This window comes from Panthera pardus, unplaced genomic scaffold (genome assembly GCF_024362965.1).
Source record: "Panthera pardus isolate Hobbes unplaced genomic scaffold, ASM2436296v1 HiC_scaffold_24, whole genome shotgun sequence".
Lineage (NCBI taxonomy): Eukaryota > Metazoa > Chordata > Mammalia > Carnivora > Felidae > Panthera > Panthera pardus.
In genome coordinates this window covers 51,020,957-51,040,163 of record NW_026526810.1, presented here as the reverse complement: position 1 = coordinate 51,040,163, position 19,207 = coordinate 51,020,957, and the positions used below count along the sequence as shown (strand labels likewise).

The window sequence follows — 19,207 nt, the reverse complement described above, 5'->3', positions numbered from 1 at the left end:
ATATCGTGGCTATTGTAAATAATACTGCAGTAAACATAGGGGTGCATGTATCCCTTTGAATTAGTGTTTTTTTGTATTCTTTGGGTAAATACCTCATAGCGGAATTACTGGATCATATGGTATTTCCCTTTTTAATTTTTTGAGAAAACTCCATACTGTTTTCCATAGTGGATGCACCAATTGCATTCCCACCAACAATGCATGAGCATTCCTTTTTCTCCACATCTTCATCAACACTTGTTCTCTCTTGTCTTTTTTATTTTAGCCATTCTGACAGGTGTGAGGTGATATCTCATTGTGGTCTGATTTGCATTTCCCTGATGATTAGTCATGTTAAGCATCTTTTCATGTGTTTGTTGGCCATCTATATATCTTCTTTGGAAAGGTATTCAGGTCCTCTCCCCATTTTGTATTTGGAATTTTTTTTATTTTTTATTTTTGGTGTTGAGTTGTTCTTCATTATTCACTATCCAACAAGTATCTATCAAGTGCCTTCTGTGTAACAGCCCTAGGAAGCAGTATGCATTTGAGTTATGAGTGATGAGTGTTTTGGTTGGTTTGTGTGTTTCACCTAGATTACTGGGCTGTGATAGAAGCTTTAGACAGATGGCTGAGGACACCACAGAAGAGAATGGAATCTTTCTGAAGGTGAGACAGGAGCAGGAAGGCCTTCTGTGTGTTAATCTAATCTGTAGACAGTTTAAACAACTATAAAAAAGTTTGAAATTGAACTTCTAGAAATAAAAATACAACATCTGGAATGGAAAATACCTGAATGGGATTAATAGCAGCTTAGACATTGCAGAAGAAAAGATTAGTAAATTTGAAGCCATAGCAATAGAACTACCCAACATAAAACACAGAAAGGGGAAAAAGACTGAGAGAGAGAGAGAGAGAGAATACTATTAGTGATCTGTGGGACATCATCAAATGGCCTAATATACATATAACTGGAGTCCTAGAAGAGAGGATAGATGGGGAAACAAAAAATATTTGAAGATACACTATTTTTAAAATTATATGTTAAAGTATCTTTCGTTAAACTTCATTTTATGGTTCATAGAAACACCGTTGATTTTTGTATTTTGTCTTTGCCTGTTCTTGCGTAAATCATTCCCACCACCAATTTATGAGAATTACAGTTGCTCTGAAAACTCATTAGTACTTGGTATCGTCCTTGGCTCTCCTGTAAACAGCTCTCTCAAACAGAACCAGTCACTTCTTCACTACCAAATCTAGCATCTTCTCATTTGTCATGCTGCCTGATTGTATACATCACTGAATATCATTGACCTCTCCTCCTTCTTACAGATTATCTCTCTTTTTCACTTTTCCTCCTAGCTCTCCAACTGATTCTACTGTCTGTTTTTCTTCTGGCTGTCCTATCAGAGCAACTGTTCTGACTTCCTGGGAGAATGGTGGTAAGCCTGGCAGGGTTGGGTGGGGATAGCAAGGTAGGTGGGTGGGTGTAATCTGGACAAGTTACCAGGGAGGAAGTCTGGAAGAATGTCTCCAGACTGACTATGTTACATGTCAATGCAAATCCTAAGTGAAGAATTTTAGGCAGCCCATCCTTGGTAGGAGCTCCTTCCCCGCCTCCATTTTTTTTTTTTCATTAGGGCCTGAGTCTGCTATCTGCAGCTGAAGGAGCTAGAGCTTTTGTGTCCTCAAATTCCTACTGAAATCATGAAAAGAATGTATAAACAAGGGCAAATTGCATCAGCACAGGAAGTCAGTGATCAGCATTAACTTTATACTAGAAACCAGGAGAAACTTTTGCTAACGACAGAACGTAGGGCTTGGCTTGAAAAGGCCCCTGGAGATAGAGTCATGATTCTCCCCAGTGAAAGAGAGCACCTTATCTGGGAAAGACTTTACTGCCTGTCAGAACCAGTGCTACCTCTAACTCAGAGAGGTAAGAGTTCTATAAGAAAGAAGTTGAGGGTGGGTTGAAGGGCCATTTGGATATTTCACCTCATAGGTCTTGACTGTCTTTGTGGATCTTTGGCGTTAGATCTCTACCATTAGTGTGAAGAAGATCTGATGTTTTCTGTTGTCTGAAATGGGCACATGAAACAGATGTGGGTGCTCTGTGGAGAAAGAGTTCTCTTCTAAGGTAATACATCCATCACAACTCAGCAGTTAAGCACCTGACCATGTTCTGATTTAGGTTCCCTTCTCATTATACCCGGGCTGATGGCTCTCAGAACTGGTCATCCCCAGGTTCATGGAGTCTCTTCCTTCAATGTAAGATTGCTGGCCTCCATCTGATAGAGCTTTCTTTTGCCTTCTGTGATTTTCCAGCTCCTATTTAGCTTTCCACTGTGGCTTATGGATAACCTTTTTGCTTCTTAGACTCAGTCATTTTTACTTTAAGCTAGAGCAGGAAAGAATCAACCCGGCCACAATGTCAACAGTCACTAGAGATGGATTTTCTGAAAGTTGTCCTAAGCTTTCCACCCTAACTGCTAAATGCAAATACCCCAGACCCTGGGAGTTTCCATAGCTTTGTCTGTCTTAGTTGGGAGTTTCTACATCCTATGGATAAGGCCATTGAGAAAATGCACAAACACCTTTGCTGCTAAGCCTGACCTGTAGTGACCACTAATGCTCTATTTAGCTAACACTACCTATCATCTTTACCCTACTCTCTTCTCACTTTGTCAGTTGAAGCTGCGGGCAGTAGGCACGTGAGAGGATTATTGTTAGTCCGTATCTGAAAAGCCCCCCATACACATACCTGGAGAAGTTATCAGAGGGTACATACTTCACAGCAAGTTATGGCCAAGCTATTATGTTCCACATTTATCAGATAGATTTTTTCTCAATTCAGCTTCCAGATATAACACAGTTACTAACCCTCAAATTGTACCATTATGTAAAGAGCTTGATAGTATTAGATCCCAAGCCAAACAGGATACCAAGACAGTGAACTCACATGCTTCTATGTACTGCTTCTCAGTTGGTTTAAAAGGTGTGAGAGTTTGTTTTTTCTTTCCTTTGCAATGCCCCTTATGGCTTTCTTGTTTTTTAATCTTAATGTTTTGCAACAGAGGTCTGGTTTCAATTTGATATTCTAGGATCAGGTTGTTAATGGATTTTGCTAAAGTGATTGTTCCTTTTTTTATTTTAAAAATTTTTTTTAAAGTTTATTTATTGAGAGAGAGAGAGAGAGAGACAGAGAGAGACAGAGAGAGACATAGAAAGAGAGAGTCAGGCTCTGTGCTGTCAGTGCAGAGCCCAACGTGGGGCTGAAACTCACAAACCTCAAGATCATGAACCTGAGCTGAAATCAAGAGTTGGATGCTTAACTGACTGAGCTACCCAGGCACCCCTAAAGTGATTGTTCTGTTAAAAAAAATTTTTTTATGTCTTTATTTTATTTTAAGGGAGAGACAGAATGCCAAGTGGGGGGAGGGGGCAGAGAGAGAGGGAGACACAATCCGAAGCAGGCTTCAGGCTGTCAGCATAGAGCCCAACTCGGGGGCTTGTACTCATGCATCCTAAGGTCATGACCTGAGTTGAAGTCCGCGCCCACGCCCAGCCCACTGGGCCACCCAGGCGCCCCCTAAAGTGACTGTTCTTAACTGATTTCTCGTGGTACCCACTGAACGTTCCCAGGAAATGGTAGAATGTGCTTACGAAGTGATGACAGAAATCATTTCTAGGCATGTGGCTTATATTTATTTTTAGACTAGTGCGCCCCTCTAATTTTGCAGTGGCTTTACTGAACTGGCATTTGACCGAGTATAATTTTATTTTTTTTTTTTTTAATTTTTTTTTTTCAACGTTTTTTATTTATTTTTGGGACAGAGAGAGACAGAGCATGAACGGGGGAGGGGCAGAGAGAGAGGGAGACACAGAATCAGAAACAGGCTCCAGGCTCCGAGCCATCAGCCCAGAGCCCGACGCGGGGCTCGAACCCACAGACCGCGAGATCGTGACCCGGCTGAAGTCGGACGCTTAACCGACTGCGCCACCCAGGCGCCCCTGACCGAGTATAATTTTAAATCAGCTTCACCTAGTGTATCAGTTTGGGTCCCAATAGGAAACAGATGGAATACTTAAATTCAGATCATTACAGGAGGGTTGATTTGCAAAGAGACCATTACAAAGATGTGTGCAAGATGTGGTGGAGCCACAAGAAAGGATAGTGCAAGAACCTATAAGCGGTGAACTCTTGCTATTCCTAGGCCTGAAGGGACAAGATGTAAGAGAAGTGAGGAGGAAAGCCAGATAAAGAGCTCCTCAATACACTGACTTCAGTCTTTTCATATACTCTGATCTCCTTCTGGGTCACCCAACTAGTTGGTTGACCAACTAGTTGGGTAGAACCCAACTAGCGGAGCTAAAGGGCATAGGAGCCCATTGACAGAGTCAACAGGGTCAGGCTCCTAGGGTATAGAGGAAGGTGGAGAGTGGGCCTGGAGAAGCAAACCAAAGGTACCTGACACACACAAGAAGTCTAGGACTAAAATTAAATCAATTCCTTGATACAATTTGTGAATGATGTTCCGGAGATAATGATGCCCTTTTAGGTATACTGACACCTCTAAACAATCCTTTTTACTTACACTTTCTCTATGAAGCATGGAAAGGCAAAAGAGCTCTTGAGATCCTAAAGCAGCCTCTTGAATTGATTCAGTTACATGGTGATAAAGATGGTTTTTTCTTCTCTCAGATTATCTATATCTGAGAGATAATATACACTCTTCTCAGTCCAACAGGGTTGGACTCCCTGCAAAAGGGAAATGAGGAGGAAGGGGAGGAGGAGGGAAGAGGGAAAAGAAGGGCTATGTATAGGAAGAGGGAACATCTCGGATGGGAGAGACAGCAGTGGAGAAAGAGTCATGGAAATCTGTGAACCAAGACCCCTGAGCATTTGAGCTTAGTGACTGCCCCACCCAGCCCTGGCCAAGCATTTCTGACTCAGCATAATGGCCAATTGGGGCCTTCTTGCTGGGCTCACCTTCTTTGAAATTTCCAAGAGTTTGAGAATTTGAGTTTTTACTTACATGACTTTAGTGTGCTGAGGATACTTAGGAATGGCAGAGACGGGTAAGTCTGGAGGCTAGGTGAGATGCAGCATGGGATGATTATTGAGGGCTCAGATTCGGAAGCCAGGCTGCCTGAGTTTACATTCTGTCTGCTCCTTATAGCTTCCATGACCTTGGGAGAGTTATTTAACTTCTGTATTCTAGTTTCCACATCTGCAAAATGGAAAAGATAACAGTAATCACCTCAAGAATTCTTGGGAGTACTTACTACTTGTAAAGTTCCTACAAAGAGCCCCACATATAGAAAGCACACTGTAAATGTTAAATCACATTTGAATAGCTCTACTTGCTGGGCATCTTCTCTCAGGCCCTGCCCACCAGAGATTCTTGAGGGTGGCGGTGTTTTCCTTCTAGTCTGTCAGTGCACATCTGATTGACTGCTCAGGATTATGGGTTTGTGTAGTTTTTAAGGAGGAATGGTCAAAGCTGCCTTTCAGAATAGGCCCTTTACTGAATCTGGAAGCTAAACAATCCCTTGTTCCTGAGGAACAAGGAAGGAGTAAGTCCCAAGAGTCTCTCCTGATGGAACTAGTGTCTACCTGTGTGGTAAGAGATTACTGGGAATACTGCTAGTCCAGGCAGGGTAGGTTTATTCTGACCTGCTGCTCCTTGGCAAGATTTGATCTGGCTTTTTTGCCACTGCCACAACATTATCTGTCGTCCTCTGGCTGAATAATTGTCCTTATTGAGAAACAGAAAATTCTTTCTCAGGCCAGATAATCTAAGTTCTGGGAATTGGTGCAAATGGGATGGAGTAACTTTTGTAACTTAATTTTTGGGTTCTTATCAGGAGGGACCTATAACCTTTCACCAGGGCAAGAAGTTTCTGCAGAACACGTGCTGGCTTATTCAGGAAGATCCTGCTTGGCCTGTTTGGGTGAGAATTCATAAGGGCAAGAGACACAGTTGTTTTAGGAAAGTGACCTTGTGTCAAGACAATTACTAGATAGAAAGCAACTCTATTCACAAATTGATCTAAAGAGCTATTTGATGTATAAATCTTAATTACTAATAAGTGAATCATAATTTATTAAATTGCACTTCCAGGAATAGGTAAAATCTGAGAATCAACTATTTTTTGAAACTTTTCTATTTGATAGACTTAAATATTTGAGAGAATCTGGGTTTGTCTCTTTTTTGTTTCTTGAGATCCTAAAGCAGCCTCTTGAATTGATTCAGTTACATGGTGATAAAGATGATTTTTTCTTCTCTCAATTACCTATATCTGATAACCATGCAGGGCATGGTTCTTATAGGCTTTACAAGAGAACCCTAGTATTTGTTACTTATTTCCTGGTTTATTCATAAGATAAATGATATAAAATATTTGAAAAAGACAGAAAACATCTGTTTAAAATATACTGTCAGTGATGTATGGGACTTTGATGACAATGTTAGAGAGAGCTGGAGTAGTGAAAAGAAAATTTTTATTTTGGGGTGAGTCAGGGATCCATGAGGTGAGAACTATATGGCTATACTTCCTGTTAGTAGCCTTGTTTACATGGTTTTATTCCAGAGGAAAGGTTAAAATGACTGGGATTATACAGTTTTGAGAACAGATGACTTTTGAAGAGTCTAGTGGTAGATACTGATCAAATCTACTCCAGGGGACAGAAAGAGGATATCAGATAAATTAGAAGAGAGTGAGATTTCACTAGAGGTAAGTGAAAAAATGTAGTATTCAAACTAAGCTGAACTCTCCCTGGGAATCCTCAAGAAGAAAACAGCCATCTATCCTGGCCTTGAGAATGACAGCTCAGTCTAACAATTAGGGCTGGGTAGCAAGGTTGTGGGAGGGTTTTTCTTGCTTTATCTCCAACATTCATGACTAGAGCTTCATTTGCCCCCGAGGAGCCCCGTTTGCTGAACCTTACTCTGTACTTTCTTTTATGTTGCTTATTGCCTGGCAGCCTGCCTTGTGGATTTCCAGAGAGCACTGGCCTTGTCTGTCCTTACCTGTTTGATGCTCTTTTTTTAATGTTTATTTTATTTATTTATTTATTTATTTATTTATTTATTTATTTATTTTTCACACACACACACACACACACACACACACACACACACACACACACACACACCATGAGTGGGGTAAGAGTAGAGAGAGAGAGGGAGACACAGAATTCGAAGCAGGCTCCAGGCTCCATGCCGTTAGCACAGAGCCTGATGCAGGGCTTGAACTCACGAACTGCGAGATCATGACCTGAGCCGAAGTCGTACACTTAACCGACTGAGCCACCCAGGCACCCCACCTGTTTGCTGCTCTTGATCCTGGTTCACCACTTTCTGAAAAAGATTCTTTGGTAAAAAACTAACAAGATGTCTAAAGCCCTTTAAAAACTCCTGCCGGAAGCTTTGGATGAAATGAGAAAGATAAAAATTTCAGTATCCCAGTTTCCATAACTTGTCCCGAACTCTGTTCTCTTTCCTTTTTCTCCTTGGACAGTTCCTGAGCTGTCTCTCAACCTCCACCTCTGTACTTACAAACCCAAGGCTCAGGGAGCAAAATAGCAACAAGCTTCTGTGCCCTGGACTTTAGCCCAGTTTCTTGTAGCCTCGTGTCTCAACATTGCTAGGGGGCAGAAGGGGTTATGTTTCAGAGAAGAGTTTCAGTCTGTTTATCATCAGGGCTTGTGTCAGAAATGAGAAAAACCATACTCCTTTTCAAAGTGATCATAACAAAGAGGCTTGCAGCTGCGTTAAGCTATTGAATTGATTTGGTGGTCGTATGTGTCTCCCTTTACTTCCCTGATACTTTTTATGCTTTTTTCCCCTCCTGTCCTCCCAACTTCCTGCACCCACTGGTGTCTTTTACAATTCCTTACAGTTTAAGGAGCAAACTTCCTGTTCAGTGTATGCTGAACTGGATTCTGTAGCAGCCACAGCTCATCTGACTATAGCATGTACATGTCCTCTGGTAACAGGCCTAGGGGGAGAGAGTAACTTTCAGACTCTCTCTCTCAAGTTCCTCTTTTCTGCCTGTTCTCCAAATGCATGCACAGAAAACAGGTGTTTAGAATGTTCGCAACAGTGATAATTTGGAGAAACACACCAAGACTACAACCTAAATTTTGGATCCTTGACTTATTTGGCACTGAGGAGATAGAGCTAAAAAGACTGCATTCATTAGGAGGATGGATCCTGGAAGCCAGATTTTATTCACTTTAAGTGCAATGAGTTCACAACATGAACAGCTCTGAAATGAAACTGTTGACCTGTGATGCCTTTTGTCATTGTTGTTGTTTCTGAGGCATCTTAGTGAGCAACATGCTCTTTTTGTTTTCTTTTCATATGTGACCTCTCTTCTCTGTCCTTGTCCAACATTCAGACATGAGGAAACCAGTGTGTGTATTGATCAGACATGTCTGGTACATCAAGGGACCTTAAGGTAGTTGATCTATGGCTTAGCCTTTGCTCTTGCCCTGGGAGTGGTTGGATATCAGGTGGAGTTCTATGGGAGAACCAAGTATACTTTTCCCCCTTAAAAAAATATTTTGATTATTCATTAGAACAATCTTACAGAGCAAACCTTTGTATTACATCTTACTGATACCAAAACTTGAGGAAAAAGAAGTCATGTGATTTGTGTCCTAATTCTGTAAGAGTTGGGGGAGAGAGATGGTAACCAGAAAACTACCAGATGAAAATTCTCAAGATAAGTCTCTGTGTCTGATCTGTTGAATTATTTCACTTACCCTTGGGGTGAACTTCTATTTTTCAAAGGTAAAGTTAATTATTTGTTATCCATTCACTAAGTTGGTGACATAGTCTTGGCATTTCCTCTTCAGGGTGTTTGCAGGAGTCCTCTTGGTTGGCCCTATCCTATGTCTTGCCCTAGACACAGCCCACAGAGCAGTTGTGTCTTTTCTTTGCAGAAATCTGCATGTTCATCCTTACCCTCTGCCTCCTCCAAACTCCACAGTGCAGAGTTTTGGGTATGCAGGATAAGTATAACAACACATAGCCAAGGACCATGTGTTACTAATTATTGATTGCAAAGGCACAGAACTAAGTTCTTAACAATCTTTGGAATTTGCTTCTGTGACAGTTTTGCTCCTAAGAGAAATTTTAAAGTTCTTAGAGGCCTTGGATCACTTAGTTTCAAACTGTAGGTTCTGATCCATTAGTGAACCTTGATGTCAATTTGTGGATCTAGGCCAGTGTTAAAGAAAGAACAAACAAACAAACAAACAAAAAGTAAAGAAGGAAAGAAAGAAAATAGAATACAATAGAGAATCCACATTGCACATAATAATATTAAAGTATTTATTTATGATGCTTTTATTTGTATGTATGTAAGTGTGACATCTACCCTGTAGACAGTTTTAAAAAAAAACATATGGACATATGTGGCTTTTATATATTACTAACCTGTTTCCCCCTGCTCCCTACTCTATATCACCCCAGATTTACTATTAATATCTTAGGTTGGTTCCAGAGTACATGTACTCATGTTTAAAACCCCAACCAGGTAATGGACAGCTAGGATTCAAGACTCACATTGGAATAATGTTCTAATTGGTCCTAGGTGTCCTGGAGGGCAGTGCTTTGGGCCTGGGTCTTCAACTTGCCTTTGGGATTTTGGTCATCAGAACTGATCCTCAATTTAATGACTTCAATGGCTGGGAGACCAGGTTCAGGTATGAGAAACTGAATGTGAGGGTTCTGCTCTTTTATAACCCTAGAGAAAGGAAATTTAGGGGAAGCATGAGCAGGTTGGGCTGTGTCTTGTTAATGATGGTAGTAGGAGATCTGGTGGGAAAGTAAAGAGTACACTGGGGTACAACTAACCATATGCATAAAGGGAACTGAACAGCTGAGTCCTATGTCATTAAATGAGCAGCTCATAAGGACATAGCCCTCCCTCCACGAGGGAGACCAACCTTAGTAGCGGCAGTAGGTCCTAATCATGCATGAGGCCAATCCCCTCTCCCTTGCGTCCTTCCTGGCTTCACTTTTGTTTACTCTTTCTTTTTTTCTTTCAAATTTTCCTGAACTATACTGTGGCTGACTCCAATTTTGATATGTCAGTGAAGAATATCATTGCTTTTCAGCTCATATCAATTTTCATGGGGAGGAATGAGAGTGTCAGTGTTGGGAGAGGTGTAGAGGATGAAAATGTGAGTCCAAGAGATGAGCCAGTATATATGTCAGTTTGACTCTAAGAAGAGAATTTGATCCCATTAGTAAAGGAAACAGCATCAATCTCTTGCCCATTGATTATTATATTTGGAAATTGGAATGAAATAGGGGTTGGGGAGGAAGGCTCAGAAGACCCCTTGTGGCTTAGCACTGATGGGATAATAGATTTGTAGTACATTTAAATGTATTCCTGAAATAGCCTGTGTTTAAATATCCACTGAGTACCTACACTGTATCAGCTATCCTTGGGATGCTAAGAGCTTAATTCAGAGGCCTGCAATGAAGTTCACTTATGGCATACATGAACACATTCAGTGTAACATCTCACCAGATGCCCTGTCATTCTTATTATGGACCTTACCAATCATCCCTTTCTTTGGATGCATGATGCCCATTCTCTACTACCTGGGTGTTACAGAAGGTGAGTCATCTCCTATACCACTCAGGAGGTGGGCTTTCATCTTGTGATCTGTCAAGAGGCAAAGAAATGACACATTTTGGGGCACCTGGGTGGCTCAGTTAATTAAGAGTCCAACTTCGGCTCAGGTCATGATCTCATGGTTTGTGGGTTTGAGCCCCACGTCGGGCTCTGTGCTGACAGCTTGGAGCCTGGAGCCTGTGTCGAATTCTGTGTCTCTCTCTCTTTTTGCCCCTCCCCCACTTGTGATCTGTCCCTCTCTCTCAAAAATAAACAAACATTTTAAAAAAACTTAAAAAAAAAAGAAATGACACTTTTGACACTTATTCTGGAAAAATGCTCATATGTAGGATGTAGAGTGGTAAACCCAATGTGAAGAGGCAAACCCTTTCAAGCATACCTGATTTCAGATCGTCAGGTCCAGGCCCTATGTAGGCTGAGGGTCAGAGCAGGGACAGAAAATAGGCTGGACTACTATTTCATAATTAATTTATTTTAATCTACTTGTTCTGGAAGCCAAGAGTCCTGAGTTCTGGTCCAGGCTCTGTTTGTAACTTGCTTTGTGGTCTTAAGCTTGTCACTCTACTTCTATAGACCTTAGTTTCCTTATCAATAAAATGGAGGAGGGGTTTTGCTGGAGACCCTCTAACATTCCTGCTAATGTTAATGCTTCAGGTCTTTATATCCCTTTAGGTCACCTGGTTTTTGCAAATCACCATGAGTACCACTTGTCACAGATACCCTGGCTGTGGCAGGAAACATCTTTGAGGGGTTGGTAAGCACTCGAAGGCATTTTGATCTTCTTTTCTTTGGGGAACACAAAGTGGAGCAGAAAACAGATTGAGAGAAAGTATGCTTTCTGGTAAGTCAAATATATGAGGACTGTATGGGCAGCCAATCACTGATAAAAGAAAACTCAGAAGCTCCAAGGGAACTCTGCTCATTGCTTTCACACTTCATGCCTTCATACTTCAAACTTATCTGGGCACCCTTATTCTGGATATCCTTAACCACTGATCCATCTTTTTACACAGGAATGCATGGAAATGTCCTGGTCCAACTTTTCTCCTTCTTTGGGGACTATGACGGATATTTGCCCTATATTCTGGTTTCTCTCTGAGACCCTTGTTTTCCAGTATCTCTAATGAGGCAATAGCTTACCTTGGTCAGGGCTAACACGAAGGCTCTCTCCCATAATACTTATTTGATACATTTGTCTCTATGGAGTAGGTGCTCAGTATATGCTATTGACTGCTCAGCTCAATGCCTGGGACGATAGCTTGTCAAATTGGCATGAAGTTAGTATTGAGGTCTTTGTCTCCCAAAGCTTAGGCTAATTAACTGTTTCTGAAATGTTCTTAGGGTACTTCTGCACACTTCTACCATACCACTTCACATTTTGCTGCAATTATGCATTACCAGCTTAGTTTCTTCTGCTAGACTCTTAACAGCAGGAACTTTGCCTTAGTCATATTAATATCCCTATTATCTTGTACAGCAGTAGGCATATAGTTAGGTCTTCATACTTTCACAACATTTTCACAACCTTTTTAAATTGAAGTAGAATTGACACACAGTGTTACAACAAACATGGTTTCTTTTGATTCTTTCATCAACACCGGGCTCTAATAATCTATTTGCAATTCATTTAATAAGTACTTTTTAAGCAGCTAATATGTACTCCATAAGGTCATTCATTAAGTATATGGCTTTAGACACTGAGAGCATACACAAGAAAGATACCATTTCCTTTCTATAGCTTTTTAAAATTTAAATTGATGAGACAAACTCATGTGAAAACATGAGAACAATGCCAGCCAGGATATGAGTAGGTGCCAGAAGGAGTGAGACAGACACTGGGAAGGTCTGACAGCAGAGCTGAGTGCTGAAAGGGCACTCACACTGGAGGGATGTGTCCCGGGGTATGGGGTGGGCACTCTGGGGCTGGGGAGCCACACCCTCCTGAATCTGACACAGCTCTCCTTGTTTAATGACAGAGGCACCCCTGCTCATCTGCTATGTCTTGCAGACACGATGCCCTCTGAAATCCATGCAGTGATGACTGGAAGGTTTGCCACCATTTTGGGCATTGTGTTGGGATCCTCCAAATCCTTCGGGGCAGGCATAGTCTGATGACACCCTGCTGAGCTTTAGTCTGGGTTCTACAGATACTGATTCCTAAGTTTGGCCTTACTGATTGATGCATCATCCTTGCTTGATTTCTGCCTCTATGATGGCTGCTCCTTCTGCTCTTGCCTTGTCAAACTGATAACTTGGATGAGTCCAAGTTCAAGAATATGGAAGGGGTAAAATCACCCTGTGCATGAGTCCAATGAAGCATATAATTTGAGGGGGTGGTGAGGTCAAGTGCAGGGTCAAGAGTGGTGTGATGGCAGAGGCTTCAAGTCTCTTGGAGAAGTAATAAAATGATTACATATCCCCTCTTGTCTACCTCTGCCTCTAGCTAACCATGTTGATTTTCCTCTTTTATTTAATCCTTCCACCAGCCTCTATCTTCTACATGTCATTATCCTCTATCCTTGATGTCAGTATAATTTCATGGCAATTAAGTCAGATATTGTTTCACTGTGATTGCCACCAAACCCCCTTCACCTCTTAAGCTCGTCTTGCCTCTCCTCCTGTGTTCCTGGACTGCAGGAACCATGGAATTTCTCTTCTCTGAGGGGCTGAGACTACTCTAGACACCACATTCTTCCCTTAGGCCCAATAACCACAGGAAGGAGAAGAATGTCCTGGAAGCTCTCAGTAATGAACCATGGATGCCATAGACCATTTTGGCAATGTAGCAGCTATCCTCATTGCCTTTTGTGGGCGTGTTGTCCTACATCAATGTTGCCCTCTCCTGGCTAGGAGAATTGGTAGACATTCAGAAACTCCCTTTCCAGATAAAGGGTTACATTTGTTGGGCTATCCCTCTAGTTGTGGTTAAGTAGTGCTTTGAACTGTACATACCCTGCCCCTTAGTGAGCTAAGAGAGAACATGGATAGGAGGAGGGTGGAGAAGACAGAGTCAAGGCTCCAGAGAGAGTCCTTGGCTCCAGGACTCCTTTTCCTTGGATATCTCTTTCTTTCACCCGGGTCAACTGCTCCTACGTACTAAAGCCCATGGTTTTCATGATGGGTGTAGAGTGGGCAGACTATTCTGTGAGTATGATGGTGGAGATCAAGTTCTTCACAAATGAGTTGGTGGCTTATCAGCAACTGTCTCAATATAAGAACAAACATCTTTCTGCAGAAGAGTGGATTGGGGGAGAGAAACAGTGGATTTCTGTAAGTGAGAATCCTGAAAAGCACAAATAGTCTGTGGGCAGAAAGAACATGTTAAACAAAAGCTTGTTTCATACCTGCAGATCCCTTCCCAGGGTCCCAGCCCTAACCAGAAAGCAAGCATAACTTTACACTTAGCTCCAATACCCAAGCTTCCCTGAGGTCTTCTTCCCACACTGTCTGACCCAGCCTCTCTCTGTAATGTAATTAATTGTTGGGTCTTCACAGTCGGGGCAGTCCAGGGTGGACACTGATGGTCTAAGGTTCCTTCTTCTTTTATAAGTTTAAGTTGCCATAAATTGATCTCCTTTTCTCTCTCTCCCTCTGTCTTTCCTTTCTTGATCGTTATCATTCCTAGGCCTTCTCCTTATTCACAGGCTTCAACAAGAAGAGTGTTGGGCAAAGAGGCCCATGGTAGTTTCCTTGTAATTATCCCTGTAACAACTCAGGAACTGATTATTTTCTGAGCATCCTTTCTACATCCTTTAGGGTAATGTGGACTAGATTGGGGTTCTAAGTACTCTGGAACTTTTATCCTGATTATATGGGTGCACACAAGGGACTGAGTTTATTTACTTATTTATTTTTATTTCCCTAAGTGATAGCTGAAATCATTATATTTTCACACTGTGGATTTGCTAATCTCAGTTCCATAGGAATCATACTGGGAGGGTTGAATGAGTTAATTCATTTTCCCAACTACCCAATAAGCCAACCAGATCCCAGTGGGCACTACTGGTACTTCAGTACAACTTGAGACCAGATAGAGAAGCTGATGTGAAATGGGCCCTCTCAGGCAGCATTTGATTTGGAGTTAAGGCAACCATGATACTGGGCTATGCATGGATCCCATCTGGATTTACAATGTTAATTTTTGTTACTTTTTTCCCTTTTGATTGGAGGTCCAAAAGACCAATTTTATTTTTATTTTTTTCTATGAGGAAGATTGTAATGATATATTTTTCTTTTGCCATTAAATGGGCATAGTGGATATATAAGTAAAGATATTTGGGGTTCTATTCAGTAGCAAAAGTCCCTTCGGAAATTAGGGTACTCACCAGCTACCTTCATAGAAATAGAAGTTGCACAAGGAATCAAAATGCAAATAAAAACAGTGCACACATAAGGCAGATAGACAGGAAGTCCAAGCGGTATGAAGTGTTGGATTAAAAGCTACAGGTCATCAGGTGTAGGAGGTGTAAGTATGTAAAGCAGGCACAGATACGGTTAGACTACTGAAGATATTGCTGAATGTGGGTGATGACTGCCAGAAAGTGATATGAGGAAAGTGGAATTGTCTTTGAGGGTAGCAGCAGGGAGAATGACTAGCATTCTAAGAGTTTAGAAGTTCCAGGTTAGAAATAATGTATAAAAAGAAATACACTTCAGTGTGTCCATTTTTTATGGCACTCATATTCTGGAATAGAACCATTACATTGATTTATTTGGTAGCTGATTGAACAACTTAAAAGTGAAACAATTTCATTTCAGTTTATCTTTTCCTTTCTGTTAAACAACTGGCTGTATTCTAATCCTGATGCCTGGTTACGGTCTGACTGCAATTGCCATCCAGTAGTGGGAAATGCATCATGTGGCTGAGGTTTAGGTGAATGTTGCCTTCCTTATCCCTCTGGCTCAAAGCAGTCCATCTAATTCTGGTGCTGGCTTAAGAATGCAGATCTCATCTAGTGAACACCCAAGGATCTGTGCCTGCCTGCAGCAATGAAGAGCTTTGCTTGATCCATATACATCTTAGGAATGTTCACAGAAGCAATGAAGTTAGGGTCATATACAAATCCTTGACCTAGGGAATTTCTGAGTTAGTGACCCATCAGGATTAATGTATAAAACACACTTGTTGGGGTACCATAGGCTGGCTTCTGGTGGTCAGTGGTAGGGATCGTATTCATCTGCTGTGTTTGTTCCTCTGCATTCTTCTAGGTGGGTGCTCACTGGGTATACCTGATTGCCTGGTGAGGAAGAGATAAAGTTATTGTGTTTTGTTGTCTATAGCATCAATGGTACTCCACCAGAAGAGTGACTTGTTTCCAAGGTTTAGGTCAGTGCCCTCTTCACAGGGGCCTATGTATCCATTATCGCTGCCTGTGTGGCAGGTAGGCACCTCAGCTTAGTCTCTTGGCAGAAATCCCTTACCTAGATCCTAAAAAAAAATCTCTCTGAGAATATTGATTTAACCATCCATCTCAAAGATGCATAGAAAAGGCATCTAAACAACATTCTCAATTCACACCCAAGAATTAAGAGCCTTAAGGAATATGTGTAAAACTTTTTTCTTAGTAATTCTGTCTTCCTTATGTAGGAATCTTCTATGTCCCCACGGAGCTGAAACTGACTGTGTCTCCTTCCTAAACACAGGTTTCACCAGTAGCACCTACAAGGCCTATGTGTGCTGCATAGACCTCTTTCGGAGTTGAGTGAGCACCAGGATTCCTGCTCCCTTCTCTTGTACTCTATTTTCCACTCAGGAATTTTCTGGGAGTGGGGAGAAATAAGGTCTCGATAATCATGTGGATGCTAATATAGTATATAAAAAGAGATTGGTATATGTGGTAGTCTAGATTTGTGTCCCTTTCTCTATTAGGTGCATCCTCAGCAGTAGCTCTAGTATGCATTAGTGACAGATTTTACCTGTATTGGTAGGGTACTGAGAAGTGGAGGGCCAGAGGAAGAAGTAAGGAAGGGTGGTTTCCCTGAGAAGAAGGTACTGTATTTATGTGACTGGAATATAGATAGGTTGTAGGTAAAGATTTGGCAGTGCTTGGGATTCTCTCTCTCCTCTCTCTCTCTCTCTATCCCTGCCTCACTCACATGCATGGTCTCTCTCTCTCAAAATAAGTAAGTAAACTTAAAAAAAAAAGAAAAAGAAAAACCATCAATTCATAAAGGAAGAGAGAAAGAGAGGAAGAAGGAAACAAAGAAACTACTATAAAGCCAGAAAACAACAAATTTTCAATAGTAAGTCCATACTTATCAATAATTACTTTAAATGTAAGTGGACTAAGTTTTCTAATCAAAAGAGATAGAGTAGCTGAATGGATTAAAAAGAAAAAAAAGACCTAACTATATGCTATCTCTAAGAGACTCACTTCAGCTTCAAAGACATACAGACTGAAGGTGAAGGGATGGGAAAAAATATTCCATGAAAATGGAAACCGAAAGAAAGCAGAGGTAGCTATACTTACAATAGACAAATAGACTTTAAGCCAAAAACTGTAACAAGAGACATTATATAATGATAAAAGGGTCAATTCATTAAGCAGCTATAATAATCATAAATACTTATGCACTTAACGTAGAGCGCCTAAAGATATAAGACCAATACTAACAGATCTGAAGAGAGAAATAGCAATACAATAATAGTAGTGGACTTCAGTACTCTACTTTCAACAACGGATAGATCATCCAGACAGAAAATCCACCAGGGAATTTAAACTACATGTTAGACCAGATGGACCTAACAGACATTTACAGAACAGTCCACCCAACAGCAGCAGAATGCATGTTCTTCTCAGTTATACAGGGAGATTATCTCATAGATCATATGTTAGGTCACAAATCAAATCTTAATAAATTAAAGAAGGTTGAAATCATATCAAGCATTTTTTTCTGACCACAATGCTATGAAACTAGAAATCAAGAACAAGGAAAAAAACTGGTAAACTGCCCAGTATGTGGAGATTAAACAACATACTCCTGAATAGTGGGTCAAAACAAAAAAATCAAAAAAGAAATTAAAATATCTTGACTCATAGCAAGGAAACAAAATTGTAGCTATGTGAGATGATGGATGTTAACTAAACTTAATCATGGTAATCATTTCACAATATATACATACATCAAAGTATTATGTTGCATACCTTATATCTATACAGTGTTATATGTTAATTATATTTAAGTAAAATGGGCGAAGATTTGAGAAAACTATTGAGACAAATGAAAATGGAAACACCGCACACCAAAATTTAGGAGATGGAGCAAGAGCAGTTCTAAGAGGAAAGTTTATAGCTTTTATACATTAATAAAGTTTATACATTATTAAAAAGGAAAGATCTCAAAATAAACATATTTAACACTTCAAGGAACTAGAAAAGAAGAACGAACTAAGCTCAAAGAAAAGAACAAAATCAGAACAGAAATAAATGAAATAGAGGCAAAAGAGATAATAGAAATGATCAGTGAAACTAAGAGCTGGATTTTTTTAAAAAAAGATGAACAAAATGGACAAAATTTCAGCTAAGAAAGAGAGAGGGAAGACTCAAAATCAGAAATAAAAGAGGAGATATCACACCTGATAACACAGAAATACTAAGGATCATAACAAACTGCTACAAACAATTATACTCCAACATACTAGATAACCTAGAAGAAGTGGACACATTTCTAGAAACATACAGCCTACCACGACTGAGTCAGGAGGAAACAGAAATTCTAAAAAGATTGATTACTAGGAAGGAGATTGAATTGGTAATCAAAATCCTCCCAACAAATAAAAGCCCAGGATCAGATGGGTTCACTGGTGATTTCTATCAAACAGTTAAAAAAGATTTAATACCCATCTTCTCAAATGCTTCCAAAAAACATAAGAGGAGTGAACACTTCCAAACTCATTTTATGAGGCCAGCATTATCCTGATACTGAAGCCAGACAGGGACACCACAAGAAAAGAAAGTTATAGGCTAATATTCCTGATGAATATAGATGCAAAATTTCCCAACAAAATATTAGCAAACCAAATTCAACAGGACATTAAAAGGATCATTCACATAAAGTGGGATATATTTCTGGGATGCAAGGATAGTTCAACATACACAAATCAATAAATGTGATATACCAGTTTAACAAAATGAAGGATAAAAGTCATATCATCTCAATAGATGCAGAAAAAGCACTGAACAAATTCAGTATCCTTTCATGATAAAAACTCCCAACAAATTGGGACAAATGGAATGTACCTCAACATAATAAAAGCCATATATGACAAACCAACAACTAACATCATACTCAACAGTGAAAAGCTGAACACTTTTCCTCTAAGATCAGGAATATGACAAGGATTCCCACCTTCATCACTTTCATTCAACACAGTACTGTAAGTCAGGGCCAGAGCAATTAGGCAGGGGAAAAAAAAGCACCTAAATCAGAAAAGAAGTAAAATTGTCTCTGCTTGTAGAAATGACATGATCTTATGTATAGAAAACCCTAAAGACTCCACCAAAAAACTGTTAAGAGCTAATGAATGAATTTAGTAAGTTAAGGACATAAAATCAATATATAAAAATCA

General features: G+C 40.4%; 1 protein-coding gene across 1 annotated transcript; it reads left to right on the top strand.

The window, feature by feature from the left end:
* Positions 1-606: 606 nt before the first annotated feature.
* Positions 607-16,936, top strand: SLC28A2 (solute carrier family 28 member 2). The gene is given in 8 exon segments (XM_053888719.1): positions 607-648; positions 5,848-5,934; positions 13,425-13,522; positions 13,716-13,912; positions 14,505-14,586; positions 15,919-16,019; positions 16,226-16,240; positions 16,243-16,936. Coding segments are annotated over 8 exon segments (720 nt in total). The 3' UTR covers positions 16,341-16,936.
* The last annotated feature ends 2,271 nt before the right edge of the window (positions 16,937-19,207 follow it).